The following is a 17,203-nucleotide window of genomic DNA, read 5'->3' on the forward strand; positions in this document are numbered from 1 at the left end:
GTATAAACATGTTTTGGAGCATAGATTCCTCAAGTGAATTCCTTGAAGCTATCAAAAATAGCGATGTTTATAATATACAAGTATATGATTTTACTACTCTTTATACCAGATTAGACTTGATTGAAGTAGAGAATATGATTAATGAAGTTGTTGATTTAATATTTTCAGACCGTAATAGATATATTTGTATTTCTAAAAGAGACAGTAATACATGTTTCTTTTCCAATAAAACCTATGATTCTCATGCCTGCTTTAGTCAAGATGACCTAAAAGAGGCTGTTAAATTTATTATTTATAACACTTATATTATGTCGTCTTCGGTGGGATTGTATTCATACAAACCAAGGGTATTCCTATGGGTGGAAATTCAAGTTCCCCTATAGCTGATCTCACTGTTGGCAAAAAGGAATTTAATTATATGAAACGTTTACTTCAGGAAAAGAAAATGGGATTAGCAAAGATATTATCCAATAATAAACGATATGTTGACGATTTATCTATTATTAACTACCTTTACTTTCATAAATTGATTAAAGATATTTATCCTAATTCATTGGAGATGGAGCGAGCTGGTTCCAATAATAAAATCATTAACTACCTTGATTTAAATATTAATATTTCCACAGAAGGACTAGAAATATCAGTGTATAACAAAACTGATGATTTTAATTTTCATGTTGTATCCCTTACATTTCCTCACAGTAACATCCCAACCGAGGTTGGCTACAACGTTTTTTCAAGTCAAGTTCTTAGATATGGTAATGTTTGCACTAGATTGGATATCTTTACCTCCCATCTTCACAAAATATTCAAAATTCTAATTGATAGAGGATATAGCCGTGATAGACTGATTAAAGGCATTAAACGTTGTCTGAGGAAATATGATAACGTTTTCAGGAAGTTCGGTATTCTAGATGACCGTAACATTATTAAAGAACTCCCCTGATATGATATCTTTTGATTTATTGAAACACGGGTACTAACTCTGCTAAACTGAACAAATTCTGAAACTTAGGTGAATAAGTGTACAACGTGCTAAACCGAAGTTTAGACTGACCAGTGAAAATGGGCGAGCGTACCAAGTGTCATTTTAATTAGAAGTTTTAGTCAGTGATTTATTATTGAAGCTTGTAATTACAATATCTAATGCTCCTATGAATACTTTAATTAATTGTTTGTCCCGTTATTCTTTTTCCTTCCTCTTTTCCTTGTCATCCCCTTTAGTTTTAAGATTCTTGCTATAAATGGCTACAGCTAACACTATTAATGCTAAGTACCAAACAACAAGTGGGAGGTGGATCGTTGGTACCATTAAATCGATTTAACACCGCAATTCCAGTCGCAAGCCTGGGACCACTACTAGCATAGTCACAACATCTACAAAGCTGCCATATAGCCTGACTGACAATTTTCTCGACTGACTGACAATGTTTCTTCTTTTTCCCCATTTAGAATACAAAGATTAGTACATTTTAGCTTATGATTAATATTATATTTTTACCTATAGTTTACCTAGATTAAAAAATATATAAATCTGGAATCTGTTCACACTGTGAACCAGTCCTATAAAAAAAACCTCTTAAATCAAATATTTAAAACGTCTCAATAATGGAAATAGTCATACAATTAAGAAATTTACCAAATTCTTAATATCTACCTTAAGAGAAAAATACCTACCTAAGTCAATGTCTACCTGTAATACACTAAATATTAGGTTAAATAAATAGGTGGTGGAGTCAGCACACATTTACCAAAATCAAAAACTTTTTAATAGGAGGAACCTGTGGGCCGAGAAGTGAGAACACTGGATTACATTTGTTGAAGGGGATTGTTTTCAAATGACAGCTGCATTATGTCATAATCGCTTGAAGTCCATGCTGAATCATTATAAGCATGTTGCAGCTTTAGAAGTGCCTTTTTCAGGCGACTTTTAGCAAGGCTAATCTTGTAGGAGTAGTCAAAAAGCTTAAGTTTAGGTGCAATTGTGCTCCAGATTTTTGTGGATCTTGATATGAAGTCATTAGATGGGAGTTGTGAAATGAGAGTGGTTTCCTTTCTAGAAGATGGCTGATAATTCTGTTGCAGTGATGCTGGGCACCTTAATTTCAGTATTTTAAAAACTTCCATAAAAGTATGATATGTATATAAATTTTTGAAAGCCAGGATGTTTTGTTGCTTGAAAAGTGGTTTACAGTGCTCTAGTTGGAAGAATGTATGGTCAAGTGCCTGGCTGTCAAACTCTCTTGTTCTTGCACATGTTAGGAACTTGTTTAGGTATGCCTCTTTATCACCAAAGAGGACCCGTACGCAGTGCTTCTGAGACAACCAGATACTTGCTGTCCTAAAGAGTGCTGCATCACCCCAAACTGAGATACAATATGTAAGGTGGGATTCAAATAGTGTGTGGTATAGGTCTTTATGGAGTTCCTTCGGTACAGAGTCCCTAATTCTATTTAAGGTGGCAGAGGCATAGTTTAACTTTCGTTTAAGTGCTGTTATATGAGGCCCCCAGGAAAGCTGTTCATCAATAACAACTCCAAGAAACTTTGTTGCTTTGGTTTTTTTAATTGGAAAGCCATCAATATGGAGTTGAAGCGAATCTGGAAATTCTACTGGTTTACTAGCCTTTGGTTTAAAATGCATATAACAGCACTTTGACATGTTGATGTGTAGTTTGTTAAGGATCATATACTTTTTTATACAGCTTAGCAATTTGTTGCCTTTCTCATAAGCTTCTTCTACAGTTTTGCCATTAATAAAAATGTTGGTGTCGTCGGCAAATAGTATGAAAGTTCCTAAATCTGAGGAATTGGAAATATCATTTATGTATAGAAGAAAAAGGAGCGGTCCCAAAACAGAGCCTTGTGGAACTCCATATTTAATGATGAGGTTTTCGGATTTTTCATTAAGGACTTCTGTGTACTGTGTTCTATTTGATAAGTAGCTTTCAATGAGACAGTTTGCATTGCCTCTTATTCCATACCTATCTAGTTTTGTTAGGAGTGTACTATGGTCGATTGTATCAAATGCTTTACTCAAATCTATAAATATTCCTAGAACATGGTTTCGTTTTTTTATGCTCTCTTCAATAATCCTAACAGAGTAGTTAACAGCATATTGTTCCCCCCAGTCCCCTGAGCGTTCCTTTATGATTCGTCTCCCCTCCGGCAACCTCCCCCAGGGTTTTTTAAAAATATGCTTTAGTTAGGTATTGGGAAAAGGTTAGGGTTCAGATCAGACTAAAGAATGTGTTTAAAAAGTCATGTGACAGTCAAGTGTAGTCTAATCAATTATTGTCTCTATACTGTCCGGGTGCAGTGCGTAACATTGCCATTTGTCCCCCCCCCCCCCCCCCCAATGAAAAAGGGCAACCAAGTATTCAGTGTTAATACTCCAGAACAGTCTGAGAACTTCGTTTATCATTCATAGCACACAGGGGCTCATATAGAGTATGAAATCCATGAAAACTGTTTCAGTCCTCTAGTTTGGCAACCTCGTGATGTAATATTTTATTAATTGTCTAATATTTTCCTAATTATTATGCTAATGAAGATTATGCACGATACTGAGCTTGGATAAACACCTCTTTCGTTTAAAATCCTCTCATAGGTAACAATCAATTCTTTGCAGATGTCATGTTCAGATTGCACACCCTATAGGTCGATTTTGTATATCTTGTTACTTTTGTCACATCTTAACCACATGCAGCACCAACAAGCTAACTAGCTGCAGCTGTTGACATGGTGGATCACATGATCCACCTGAATGAGTTACAGTCTATACATTTTTGGATTCCATTTGGTTTCAGATTCTGAACACAATGCACTAAATTCGAGCCATAAAAGTTCTCGACAAAATGGGAAAATCATATTCTCCCAAATATTGACCCATTTTTAGTTTTTGAATACGAATTTTCCTGTGCCAAAATTTCACAGTTTTGACCGAATTCTTGTCTAGAAACCAATTAGTCAGTCAACTTTAGATGACATATGACACAATTGATGTGCTGGAAGTTTGATTCCGGTCGGAGGAAGCTTACTTCAGAAAGCTTTACAAAACGAAAATTCATATTTTCCAATTTCTGTCCCATTTTCAATTATGAAATTTTCTGAACAGAAATTTGACAGATTTGATGGATTTTTTGCCCAGTGACCAACTAGTCAGCTAACTGAGGATAGTATGAGACCAAATAGAGGTACTGGAAGTCAAAATCCCCGACAAAATGGGAAAACCATATTCTCGACGAATTTTCCTGGGCCGAAATTTCACAGTTTTGACCGAATTCTTGTCCAGATACCAATTAGTCGGTCAACTATAGATAGATGGCATATTTCCAACTTATCCCTCAAATCCTCTACTTTAACTACTCCCCAGACAAACCTATTTTACTCCACGTTCATCTCAAAAAAAAAGTAAAATACAATTTTTTTGTACTCAACTTTTTTCTTTGCATCATCAGCACTCCAACTCATCAGCATTGCTTGCCAAAATCATCACTCGTAATGATTTATAATTCTACGAAAATCAATTAATTTAACTATATAACTCTAGGTACAGCATGGTGATACCTTATCTTTTGATTTGTTCGGCAGTGTTAGTATCTGGCGTCAGCGTTTTCTTTCAGACTTCGTTTTTTGTCTGAACTGAAGAATAAAATATTACCTCTCGAATGATCAAAACTACATCAGAAATTGACCCTCAGAAGTCAAGTAATGGTCGTTTTCAAAAGCTTGGGTAAGCTAATATTGTTAGTTACGCTAAATGGGGATTTTCCTGGGCCGAAATTTCACAGTTTTGACTGAATTCTTGTCCAGAAACCAATTAGAAAGCTTTACAAAACGAAAATTCATATTTTCCAATTTCTGAACAGAAATTTGACATATTTGATGTATTTTTGCCCAGTGACCAATAAATCAGCAAACTGAGGATAGTATGACACCAAATAGAGGTACTGGAAGTCAAAATCCTCGACAAAATGAGAAAATCATATTCTCCCAAATCTTTGAAGACGAATTTTCCTGGGCCGAAATTTCACAGTTTTGACCGAATTCTGGTCCAGAAACCAATTAGTCGGTCATAGATGGCGTATGACACAATTGAGATGCTGGAAGTTTGATTCCTGTCGGAGGAAGCTTACTACAGAAAGCTTTACAAAACGAAAATTCATATCTTCCAATTTCTGTCCCATTTTCAACTTTTCAAATATGAAAATTTCTGAACAGAAATTTGACAGATTTGATGGATTTTTTGCCCAGTGACCAAGTAGTCAGCTAACTGAGGATAGTATGAGACCAAATAGAGGTACTGGAAGTCAAAATCCCCCGCAAAATGGGAAAATCATATTCTCCCAAATCTTGTCCCATTTTCAGTTTTTGAAGACGAATTTTCCTGGACTTTCACAGTTTTGACCGAATTCTTGTCCAGAAACTAATTTGTCGGTCAACTATAATAGATGGCATATGACACAATTGATGTGCTGGAAGTTTGATTCCGGTCGGAGGAAGCTTACTTCAGAAAGCATATGACACAATTGATGTGCTGGAAGTTTGATTCCGGTCGGAGGAAGCTTACTTCAGAAAGCTTTACAAAACGAAAATTCATATTTTCCAATTTCTGTCCCATTATTTTCCAATTTCAATTTTTTTGCCCAGTGACCAACTAGTCAGCTAACTGAGGATGGTATGAGACCAAATAGAGGTACTGGAAGTCAAAATCCCCGACAAAATGGGAAAATCATATTCTCCCAAATCTTGTCCCATTTTCTGTTTTTGAAGACGAATTTCCCTGGGCCGAAATTTCACAGTTTTGACCGAATCCTTGTCCAGAAACCAATTAGTCTGTCAACTATAGATAGATGGCATATTTCTACACCTCAGACAAACCTATTTTACTCCACGTTAATCTCAAAATGTCATCATTGGCATGTCCAGCTGCCAATTTTTTGTCCCATTTTCAACTTTTCAAATATGAAAATTTCTGAACAGAAATTTGACAGATTTGATGGATTTTTTGCCCAGTGACCAAGTAGTCAGCTAACTGAGGATAGTATGAGACCAAATAGAGGTACTGGAAGTCAAAATCCCCCGCAAAATGGGAAAATCGTATTCTCCCAAATCTTGTCCCATTTTCAGTTTTTGAAGACGAATTTTCCTGGACTTTCACAGTTTTGACCGAATTCTTGTCCAGAAACTAATTAGTCGGTCAACTATAATAGATGGCATATGACACAATTGATGTGCTGGAAGTTTGATTCCGGTCGGAGGAAGCTTACTTCAGAAAGCTTTACAAAACGAAAATTCATATTTTCCAATTTCTGTCCCATTTTCAATTATGAAATTTTCTGAACAGAAATTTGACAGATTTGACGGATTTTTTGCCCAGTGACCAACTAGTCAGCTAACTGAGGATGGTATGAGACCAAATAGAGGTACTGGAAGTCAAAATCCCCGACAAAATGGGAAAATCATATTCTCCCAAATCTTGTCCCATTTTCTGTTTTTGAAGACGAATTTCCCTGGGCCGAAATTTCACAGTTTTGACCGAATCCTTGTCCAGAAACCAATTAGTCTGTCAACTATAGATAGATGGCATATTTCTACACCTCAGACAAACCTATTTTACTCCACGTTAATCTCAAAACGTCATCATTGGCATGTCCAGCTGCATTGTCAACATTCCCTGCAAACTCAACTTTTTTCTTTGCACTGTCAGCACTCCAACTTATCACCAAGCTTGCCAAAATCATCACTCGTAATGATTAATATTTTTACGAAAATCAATAAAATAAACTATATAACTCTAGGTACAGCATGGTTATACCTTACCTTTTGATTTTTTCTGCAGTGTTAGCATCTGGCGTCAGCGTTAACCAAATCCTCCGACTCCCCGGCTGTCAGCATTTTCTTTCAGACTTCGTTTTTAGTCTGAACTGAAGTATAAACTATAAAAGATTACCTCTCCAATCATCGAAACTACATCAGAAATTGACCCTCAGAAGTCAAGTAATGGTCGTTTCAAAAGCTTGGGTAAGCTAATATTTCACGTTTGAAAATGTTTAACACGCCAATAATTATGACACCCTGCTGTCCAGAGACCCAGTAACTAGTTAAAAATTAAACTTATCATTATACTTCCCACTACTTTACAAGTTAATGGAATACTTTTTAACCACATCATTGACATCAGGATTCAACCTAAGATATCTATTATGTTTCTCTTCGCTGATGACGTAATTGGTTCTTAAAATGTTTCTTAATACTATTTATCCATTACAAAAATAGCATTAATTTTCGATATCATATCTCTCTTAAATCTCTTCTGATTTAACTTTAAAACATAGACCTGTCTCGGAGTTCTTGCTGCCGGAGAGAGTTTATTTTAGTATGGTTTAGCTCTCTCCGGAGTTCAGAAATCTTGATCAAACGATGCCTCCAACCTCCACGAGTGTGCTACACTTAGAAACGATCTAGAAGGGTCTTCTTTACTCTGATACGGAATACGCGGCTGTAAAGATACTGTATAGTGCGCGCAACACGGGCTTATATTTTTAATTTGTCATCTTATCGCTTTAGCTTGAAATTTAAATAGCTGATGGTATAGCTGGCAGCCGTCTGAGCCGATGTAACTATTTTCCATATCGTCCGATCAATTGTGTTTATTTAAGTACCCAAAGAGCCCACATAGCATATATCTCCTTGCAATTTTACACAATACATGGATAAGTACTAAGCAGATCATTCTATAATATCTAATCTACACCCCCAACTAGCGATGCCAAGAACAGTGGACAGGATGTCATTTCTCCGCGAAATGTTCGTTATTGGTGGCAGCCTGATCATGGCATCTGTAGCCAGCATGCTCTTTGCTTCATATCTCGACGGATTGAAGGATAGGAAGAAAAACAGATCCTTAGTATGCCAAGTTAGTAATGTCCGCCAAGCAATCTAATCGTATTTTATCTCCGATGTAATGAAATCGAAAGTCTTACTCTACAATATTAATTTTTCATAGGTCCATTTTTTCAGAAGTTTCTAGAAATGGGTATTAGAGTTGACGAGTTTGATCTTACAAGACACGAGTTAGCAGTTGCTACCATGGCTGTAGTACCATCGTCTATAGATGTGAGTTCTTGTGGGGATACCAGGTTTAAGTACCAGGTTTAAGCACCAGGTTCAAGTACCAGGTTCAAATACCAGGTTCAAATACCAGGTTCAAGTACCAGGTGGCAGATTCAAGCACCAGGTTCAAGTACCAGGTTCAAATACCAGGTTCAAGTACCAGGTTCAAGTACCAGGTTCAAATACCAGGTTCAAGCACCAGGTTCAAGTACCAGGTTCAAGCACCAGGTTCAAGCACCAGGTTCAAGTACCAGGTTCAAGCACCAGGTTCAAGTACCAGGTTCAAGCACCAGGTTCAAGTACCAGGTTCAAGTACCAGGTTCAAGTACCAGGTTCAAGCACCAGGTTCAAGTACCAGGTTCAAGCACCAGGTTCAATTACCAGGTTCAAGTACCAGGTTCAAGTACCAGGTTCAAACACCAAGTTCAAGTACCAGGTTCAAGTGCCAGGTTCAAGTGCCAGGTTCAAGTACCAGGTGGCAGGTATCATCTTTTTCAAGAGATTTATTCACAAGATCCAAGTGAATAGTTTGCAATTCGGTCTGCATTATGTAACGATGATAACATGTCACAATCTTCTCAACAGGTCACCTGGAAAGATATCGGAGGACTTGACAAGGAGATTCAAACCCTCAGAGAAACTATCATAATGCCAATTGTAAACAGCGAAATATTCAGTGGTTCCAAACTTCTCTCCTTCCCAAAAGGTTGAAATCTTAATGTCTACTGATTTAATCAGACTAAAATGGATTTGTCACATGTTTTATGAGCATATTGCACTCAGTTTTCACATTCTATGCCACCGTTCCACTATTAATTTCATCCCAGAACACAATGCCATATTGATTTACAAATCTAAATAATTTAGTTGTAAATCCTGTACCCTAAACCTTATAGGTACTGGTTTACTGACAAATAACGTGAATTGCAGGAGTATTGTTGTCCGGGCCGCCAGGTTGCGGTAAGACTATGATGGCTAAAGCTATCGCTAAAGAAAGTGGGTGTATCTTCATAAATGTGGATGTAAGTGTTTAGGTTGTCTGAGCGTATGAACATGATTTGAACTTGTACATTATACAATATACATAGTATATTGTCTTAAACCCTTACATCATTATCTGTATTTAGTTGACTCTGTGCCCCTAACTTGAACCGAATCTAGCTTATAAATCATGAGTTATTGTATAAGATATTATAAAATTGGTAGCACAAACACCCCACATAAAGTGACAATATAAACCACATCCAGATAAGTGTGCTACATGACATATATAAACCACACCCAGATAAGTGTGCTACATGACATATATAAACCACACCCAGATAAGTGTGCTACATGACATGTACGTTGGAGAGTCCCCCAAATACGTAGCTGCTATCTTCTCCCTAGCTGCGAAACTCAGTGCTTACAGTCCTGTCATCCTATTCATCGACGAAATAGACATTCTTCTCGGGTAATTTATCGAAAATACTTCTGGTGCCCAATAATTTACCAAATTTAAAATGGATAGTTGGATTGTGGTAACGTTTACAAAAATATGGAATTTTGAATACATTAAAACATCTTTTTCGTACATCGGAGACTAGAATTACCGCTTATTTTCAGTCAGAGGTCAACCCGAGATCACGAAGCCTCTCAGCAGATTAAGTCAGTATTTATGACTAACTGGGATGGACTAATATCATCCAAAGATACAAGGATCGTTGTGATGGGAGCTACTAATTTGGTTAGTTTTCATGTTATAATCCGGCACAGCGTGAAACAGAATTTTACAGTAGAACTCCGAATTATAATGAAGATTCGATGGGGTTCTATGCAAGTTTATAAGATTTTTATCTCTATCATTCGAGCTGAGATGTCAGATATAGTTTCAATATGGTCTGTTTTATCCATATTGGGAAGGTGCCGGTGTTTCTAATTGTCCTGTAATGGTGATCCTTACACTCTGACAAATTACTTAAATTTCAGCCGGATGTGTTGGACGCAGCAGTGTACAGGAGACTTCCAGTCAGATTCCCTCTGAAACTCCCAAACAAGGCAGCCAGACTGCATATCCTACAGGTGCTGTTAAAAGGTTGGTAGTTCATGGTCTTTTACATGATAGATTAAAACATCAACATCGTGTCGTTTCTCTTTTCCATCATATTTATTTCATTTTTATTTAATTTTTTTCAGATGAGGACGTAGGCTCCAACGTAGATTTTTCCCAAATCTCCCTGGCTACAGAAGGAATGTCTGGCTCTGACATAAAGGAATATTGTTCTCAATCTTGTATGGTCCGTTACCGGGAGATTTTCAGGTATGTTTGTCACGTGTTATAGTCACGTGTTGTAGTCACGTGCTGTTGTCACGTACGTTTATCACGTGGTCTAGTCACGTGTTATAGTCACGTGTTGTTATCCAGTTATCACGTGTAGTTGTCACGTGCTGCTGTCACGTGTTATTGTCACATGTTGTCAGTGTCTGATTCCAGTCATATATGGACTGTGTTTTCTGCTGATAACTGAAATATCGTATTACATTTTTATTTAAGATTAAATTATCTCGCTTGAGTTTTTTCTAAAAATCAAAGTTCAGCCTTGATCCAAATAAATTGATAACCTCGCACTAAATTTTTCTTTGTTTATTGTATTCGAACTCAAGCTTCGGGCAAACAAATCAATAATCTAATAAAAGATCTTTTTAAAATATCTTGGAGCCTTACCTATGTAAACTTGTAAATTAATACAAGGCTATTACTTAATAAAATAAATAAATAACCCTAATTTTAACTGTAAGTTTTTTACCACCACGCAGAGAACAATCCTTGGCGGAGCCCTCCTCCTCCTTCTCCTCCTCAGAAGAGCACTTCGACATGCCCTCTGTCAGACCCGTTAACATGTCTGACTTTATTGTTACGTCATCCTTGTTTAACAACGATAAACTCAGTAATCATTTTAGGGACGGTGATGGTGATTTGTTTTTGGACTGATGTTAGGATACGTTAGTTTTAGTCTTTGTTCAGTCGAGTTCGGTCTGTTTTAGGCTATTTTAGGCTGTTACTGTTAGGTGATAGGTCTATTAAATCTAACCAGGTTTAGGTAATTCTTTTGTTGAGAATTGCTCAATCAATCCATTTTCTTGCACAATATAAAGCTAAAGAGAGCTAAAGCGTTATATAATCATCCAAGAGGAGCTAGATAATTTGGCCAAATTCAGACAAGCACAAAAGCAGCAATCTCAAATAAATGTCTACAAAATGTTATAATAGTGATACGATTATGTTATACTAAACAGTTTGTTCATATTTATACAATTTTAAACGATATTTTCTGCAGTTTGTTGTATTATTTATAAATTAAAAACTATGTTTAACATATCTTATTACATTTAAATGGATATCATTGTGCATCATCTGATCAGCGTGGTATTAGTATACTCACAATAGTCCGGCCTTTAGTTACCACGGTGTTGAGTTTTTGCGATCCTTTTTGAACTGACTTTTGTCTTGCACCCGTTCACACTCAGAGCTCTACGCACTGGGTATTTTTTGTTAGGAACCATTTATATAATAATATAATCGGCAATTTTCAGACCCCCTTCACTCGGAGATTACATGATATATGTGAACCTTCTGTCCTTGTGTATAGCTGGAAATTTGGGCAACCACATTAGAATAAAGAAAATTTGTAATGGAATCAGCACAATGTAGATGAGACTTTTTTGAATTAGAAACAGCAGAACGTGTAATTGTCAAATTTACCATGCCATAAAAGTGCTCGAATCTTGACCATAATCTGAAATATGGAAATTTGTAAATTTCAACTTTTATGACGTCTAGGATATTGCATGCTATGTTCCTAGCATAAGCACCCCTGACTCCTAGAAATTTCCAGGAGTCAAAAGGAGCACTTTGGTCTATCTAAATATAATAACTCAGGAACAATGGCTCCGAATGTGAGTGTACCAATGAATTTTGGTATCCGGTTACTGGACTCTCCAACCCACAGTACCCTGGAACTAAAGGCAAGTCAGGGGGCAGTGATACCAGCCAGTTCAGTGATCCTATCTTTCAACAGTCCCGTGATAGATCACATGACCACAACTCTTCATCTGACCAGTGTGGATATGGAGGAGTTCAGTGAGGATGCTGTGAGATATTTTATAGATGCTGCCTACTCGGGAGAGAGTCCACCAATATCTAGAGTTCTCTTTAGAGATATCAACAAATTAGCTAACGTGTTTGAAATGTCATGGCTGGTTACAAGATGTGTTGAACAGTTTGCTGATATTGCTGCAGCTATTAAAGAACCGTCTTATGAAGATTTCTTCTTTTTGTTTGGAGAAGCTGCTTTTGTACTGACTAAACTCAAATCTCGAGAAATGGTTGAAATAGCTTTCACAAAGATTCAATCCCTGAATGGACAACAAGATTTTATTAGCAGATACTTGGAAAACTTGTCCTATCTGTCTTGCAAACAGCTGGACATGATCATAGAACTTGCCGGAACTAAAGTTGAATTTGTTGTTAAACCTTTAACTGAACAACTTACAGCAAGTTTGTCTAAAGGAGAAACAGTTGTACCTGCTAACTGTAAATATCTTCTTGAGAACTGTGAGTTGTATTTATGTCATCAGAACAACATTGAGATGTTTGAGAAACTGTTTGATGTATTGGAGAAGATTACCAATGAGTCCTTAGCTGATACGAAATGGACATTTCAACTCCATAGAAAATCTCTTAAGAGGCGAGAAGATCCAACTAAATCTTTAGTTGGTTCCAGTGCCTCCACGGACCTTTTGAAGGATGTTAACGTTATACCAAACCTGTTCCACACATTGGACTGCAGTATGCCATTTGATGAAGTTGTTGATTGGTTGGGTAAATCAGAGCAAGTAACCAACTTGATGAAGTTTTTTGACGGATTGTGGACTTGGATGTTGGTAAATAAGGAAGTTAAAGTTGAGTGTACCAAACAGTTGGTAGACATCTTTTGTAGAATTAAAGAAAGAAGAATGTGGGATTCCTCTTATAACGGTTGGATTGTTAATTATATACAAAGTACTAATGTTAACGCCGATAGCTTCTTCCAGAACATAGGACATAACGAAACATTATGCTCGGGCAGATTTTTTGCAAAGAAATGGGTACTCAAGGAGGAATTTCAAGCACATTACTCGCATAATAGTATTTGTTCAATCTTTTCCAAGGAAACAAAACTGATGTATCACTACAAACATCCTGCCGTAAAGAACTGTTACAATCAAGGAGAATGTGGTTTTATACTTAAAATTGTCCCTGCTAACGAAGGAGCTAACGTGGTACTATGCACTGACCCTAGTGATTATTCTGAAAAGGTACATTACCATGAGGCGTTTCAAACTAAAGATTTACATTTACTAGTTGTGAGTACTTCCGTAAATAAGATTATTCCATTGAGCTGGTTTGGAAAACCTGAAATCAGAAACGGCCGAGTTAATTGGGATGAACTGAGCAAACTTCAAAGTAGCAAAGAAGACCTCCGTCTTTATGCAGTAATCAATTTGAAATAAACCATAGATGTCAAATATTTACATATTTACATATTTTGAAAGTGAAGTCCTTGTTCTACAAAAAAGGTAAATACTCACTGAACATGAAAAGAATTAAAATATTAGAAGCTTATCCTCTGTACTATTTTGTTCAATCGAGATTCCATATATTATAATTTTTTAAAAAATAGTTTTATAAATCCTAGCATGCGCTTATATTGGCTTCCAACTTAATCATTGGTAAGTAAGCAGTAAGCAACTGTCTTGTCTAGTAAATAAGCTTTTGGATTCAATTTTTAATAACCTTTTTACTAGACAATATATGATATTTAAATCATTACTTTAAACGATAAATTTGTTACGTGATTGTTTAGTTGACATGGCGGTGCAGTGTTGCACTTCTTTTTATTTTGATTGATTTAAGAACAGTTTTATAACAATTAAATGTACATAATCTGCTCTTTCTTATCTTTAAAGATACAATATTTTCAACAATGCCTATGAGTGGAATTCTAGAGGATAGACTGATCGTTTTGTCATAGTTTATTTTTACCTTAACCAGTCGAACCTTAACCAGTCGAACCTGATCTATTAGTTTTCAATCCCGTTACTATTGTTATTGGCTTGGTTTATACTAATTTTCTTCACTCAGGAACAATGGCTCCGAATGTGAGTGTACCAATGAATTTTGGTATCCGGTTACTGGACTCTCCAACCCACAGTACCCTGGAACTAAAGGCAAGTCAGGGGGCAGTGATACCAGCCAGTTCAGTGATCCTATCTTTCAACAGTCCCGTGATAGATCACATGACCACAACTCTTCATCTGACCAGTGTGGATATGGAGGAGTTCAGTGAGGATGCTGTGAGATATTTTATAGATGCTGCCTACTCGGGAGAGAGTCCACCAATATCTAGAGTTCTCTTTAGAGATATCAACAAATTAGCTAACGTGTTTGAAATGTCATGGCTGGCTACAAGATGTGTTGAACAGTTTGCTGATATTGCTGCAGCTATCAAAGAGCCTTCCTATCAAGATTATTATTTTTTATTTGAGGAAGCTGCTTTTGTCCTTAGCAAGCTCAAGTCAAGACAGTTAGCTGAAATTGCCTTTACGAAAATAGGATTATTGAATGGACAAGATGGTTTTATCAGCAGGTATCTAGAAAACATATCCACTTTGTTTTTTCAACAGCTGGACTTGATAATAGAACTTGCTGGAACTAAAGTTGAGTTTGTTGTTAAACCTTTAACTGAACAACTTACAGCAAGTTTGTCTAAAGGAGAAACAGTTGTACCTGCTAACTGTAAATATCTTCTTGAGAACAGTGACTTGTATTTATGTCATCAGAACAACATTAAGATGTTTGAGAAATTGTTTGATGTGCTGGAGAAAATAACTAAAGAATCGTTCACTGAAACAAAGTGGACTCTACAACTAATTCGAAAGTCTGTGGTAAAGCGAGGAAGACAATCTAAATCTTTAGTTGGTTCCAGTACCTCCACAGATCGTTTGGAGGACGTTAACATTGTACCAAACCTGTTCCACACATTAGACTACAGTATGACATTTGATGAAGTTGTTGATTGGTTGGGTAAATCAGAGCAAGTAACTAACTTGATAATGTTTTTTGAAGGTTTGTGGACTTGGATGTGGAAGAATAATAAGTTTAAAGTAGAAAGTTCTCCTCAGCTGCTGCAGTCAATTTACGAAATCAAAGAAAACAGGAAGTGGAATCGGTTTAGTCAACACTTGTTAAACTTCGACAGACGTGCATTTTATAACAAAAGTTTTTTCAGGATTTTTAAATCTGACACACGTTTTTGTTCTTCAAACTATGAACGACAATATTGGATTTCCTATTCTTCACATTCTTCAAATTCTTCCTACGGAAGCATCTCTTCTTTATTTGAAGTGAACACAAAAATTGAATGTCTTTGTGGACACCCTAATGCGGAAAATTGTTCTAAACCTGGAAAATGTGGATTTATTCTAAAAACAGTTCCTGCTAAAGACGGAGCAAACATTAAACTCTGTACTGACCCTAGTGATTATTCTGAGAAGATACATTACCATGAGGAGTTTCAAGCTAAAGATATGCACTTTTCTATGTATAGACAATGTGGGGTTTTGTTTAGTAGCGTTTCATTAAGCTGGTGTGGTAGACCAGAATTCAAAAGCGGAAAGGTATGTTGGAATTTACCTTCAGATACAGATATAAACTATACACAAGGAGTATGGTATGTACGTGTATTAATTTCATTGAGAGATCACAATGCGTCCGGTACCTAGACGGGTTCTATGTTGTTCTCTGAAGCATGGTTTATAGTGTAAATTATAGTTTAATTAACCGGGAATGATATACTTTACAATACTTATGCATATTTTTAATGATCAGTAATATCTATGTGAAATTAAGAGAAGTAATCAATAGGCAAATATTCTGGTATAGTTCAATGTAACTGCGCACATAATCTTGGCTGTATCAAGTGTGTCAGAGGGAGGAAGGGAGGGAGGGAGGGAGGGAGGGAGGGAGGGAGGGAGGGAGGGAGGGAGGGAGGGAGGGAGGGAGGGAGGGAGGGAGGGAGGGAGGGAGGGAGGGAGGGAGGGAGGGAGGGAGGGAGGGAGGGAGGGAGGGAGGGAGGGAGGGAGGAGGGAGGGAGGGAGGGAGGGAGGGAGGGAGGGAGGGAGGGAGGGAGGGAGGGAGGGAGGAGGGAGGGAGGGAGGGAGGGAGGGAGAGATTATGATCAGCTCTTAATCTGAATATAACATGAATCTATGGTTTTAGAACGTTTTAGTACGGTTTTTATGGTTTTAGGATGTTTTAGTACGGTTAGATGAATAAGATTTTTTTAAATAAATGTATGTATGTCAGATGATTACAATGATGTCATAAAATCATTTCATTGCCTTTGTTTTTTCCTCGCTTTTCCGTAAGACAACATCACACATTGGTACAGATTCATTCAGTATAATCTTGAAAGTCCTTTTTTTGCCGAATAATTTGCATATGTTTTGCAGCAAAACACATATATAAGTAAATTGGCATTATATTCAACAATATACATAAATTATTAGACAATAGGAGCAAAACTTGTCCACCTATAGTTCTAATTATTTAATTATATTGTGGAATATTTTATTGATTTAACCCAGGAACAATGGCTCCGAACGTGAGTGTACCAATGAATTTTGGTAGTCGGTTACTGGACTCTCCAACCCACAGTACCCTGGAACTAAAGGCAAGTCAGGGGGCAGTGATACCAGCCAGTTCAGTGATCCTATCTTTCAACAGTCCCGTGATAGATCACATGACCACAACTCTTCATCTGACCAGTGTGGATATGGAGGAGTTCAGTGAGGATGCTGTGAGATATTTTATAGATGCTGCCTACTCGGGAGAGAGTCCACCAATATCTAGAGTTCTCTTTAGAGATATCAACAAATTAGCTAACGTGTTTGATATGTCATGGCTGGCTACAAGATGTGTTGAACAGTTTGTTGATATTGCTGCAGCTATTAAAGAACCCTGTTATGAAAACCTTTTATTCCTGTTTGACGAGGCCGAATTTGTC

The 17,203-nt window shown here is 36.9% G+C and overlaps 1 protein-coding gene across 2 annotated transcripts in view; it reads left to right on the top strand.

Annotated features, from left to right (window-relative positions):
* Positions 1–11,588, top strand: part of LOC134819175 (outer mitochondrial transmembrane helix translocase-like) — an 84,454-nt gene extending 72,866 nt beyond the window's left edge. Inside the window, exons 2-10 of one of the 2 annotated variants that reach the window (XM_063828964.1) lie at positions 7,779–7,920; positions 8,025–8,120; positions 8,703–8,823; positions 9,048–9,139; positions 9,440–9,570; positions 9,723–9,843; positions 10,086–10,191; positions 10,293–10,416; positions 10,914–11,588. In XM_063828964.1, the coding sequence (XP_063685034.1) occupies positions 7,792–7,920; positions 8,025–8,120; positions 8,703–8,823; positions 9,048–9,139; positions 9,440–9,570; positions 9,723–9,843; positions 10,086–10,191; positions 10,293–10,416; positions 10,914–11,088 (1,095 nt within the window). In that variant the 5' untranslated portion in view covers positions 7,779–7,791 and the 3' untranslated portion in view covers positions 11,089–11,588. Of the gene's footprint in view, positions 1–7,772; positions 7,921–8,024; positions 8,121–8,702; positions 8,824–9,047; positions 9,140–9,439; positions 9,571–9,722; positions 9,844–10,085; positions 10,192–10,292; positions 10,417–10,913 lie in introns of those variants that run through there. The other variant, XM_063828962.1, reaches the window with a different exon arrangement.
* Positions 11,589–17,203: the final 5,615 nt, after the last annotated feature.

The sequence above is a fragment of the Bolinopsis microptera genome, chromosome 8 (assembly GCF_026151205.1).
Source record: "Bolinopsis microptera isolate Bmic1 chromosome 8, MBARI_Bmic_1.0, whole genome shotgun sequence".
Classification (NCBI taxonomy): Eukaryota; Metazoa; Ctenophora; class Tentaculata; order Lobata; family Bolinopsidae; genus Bolinopsis; species Bolinopsis microptera.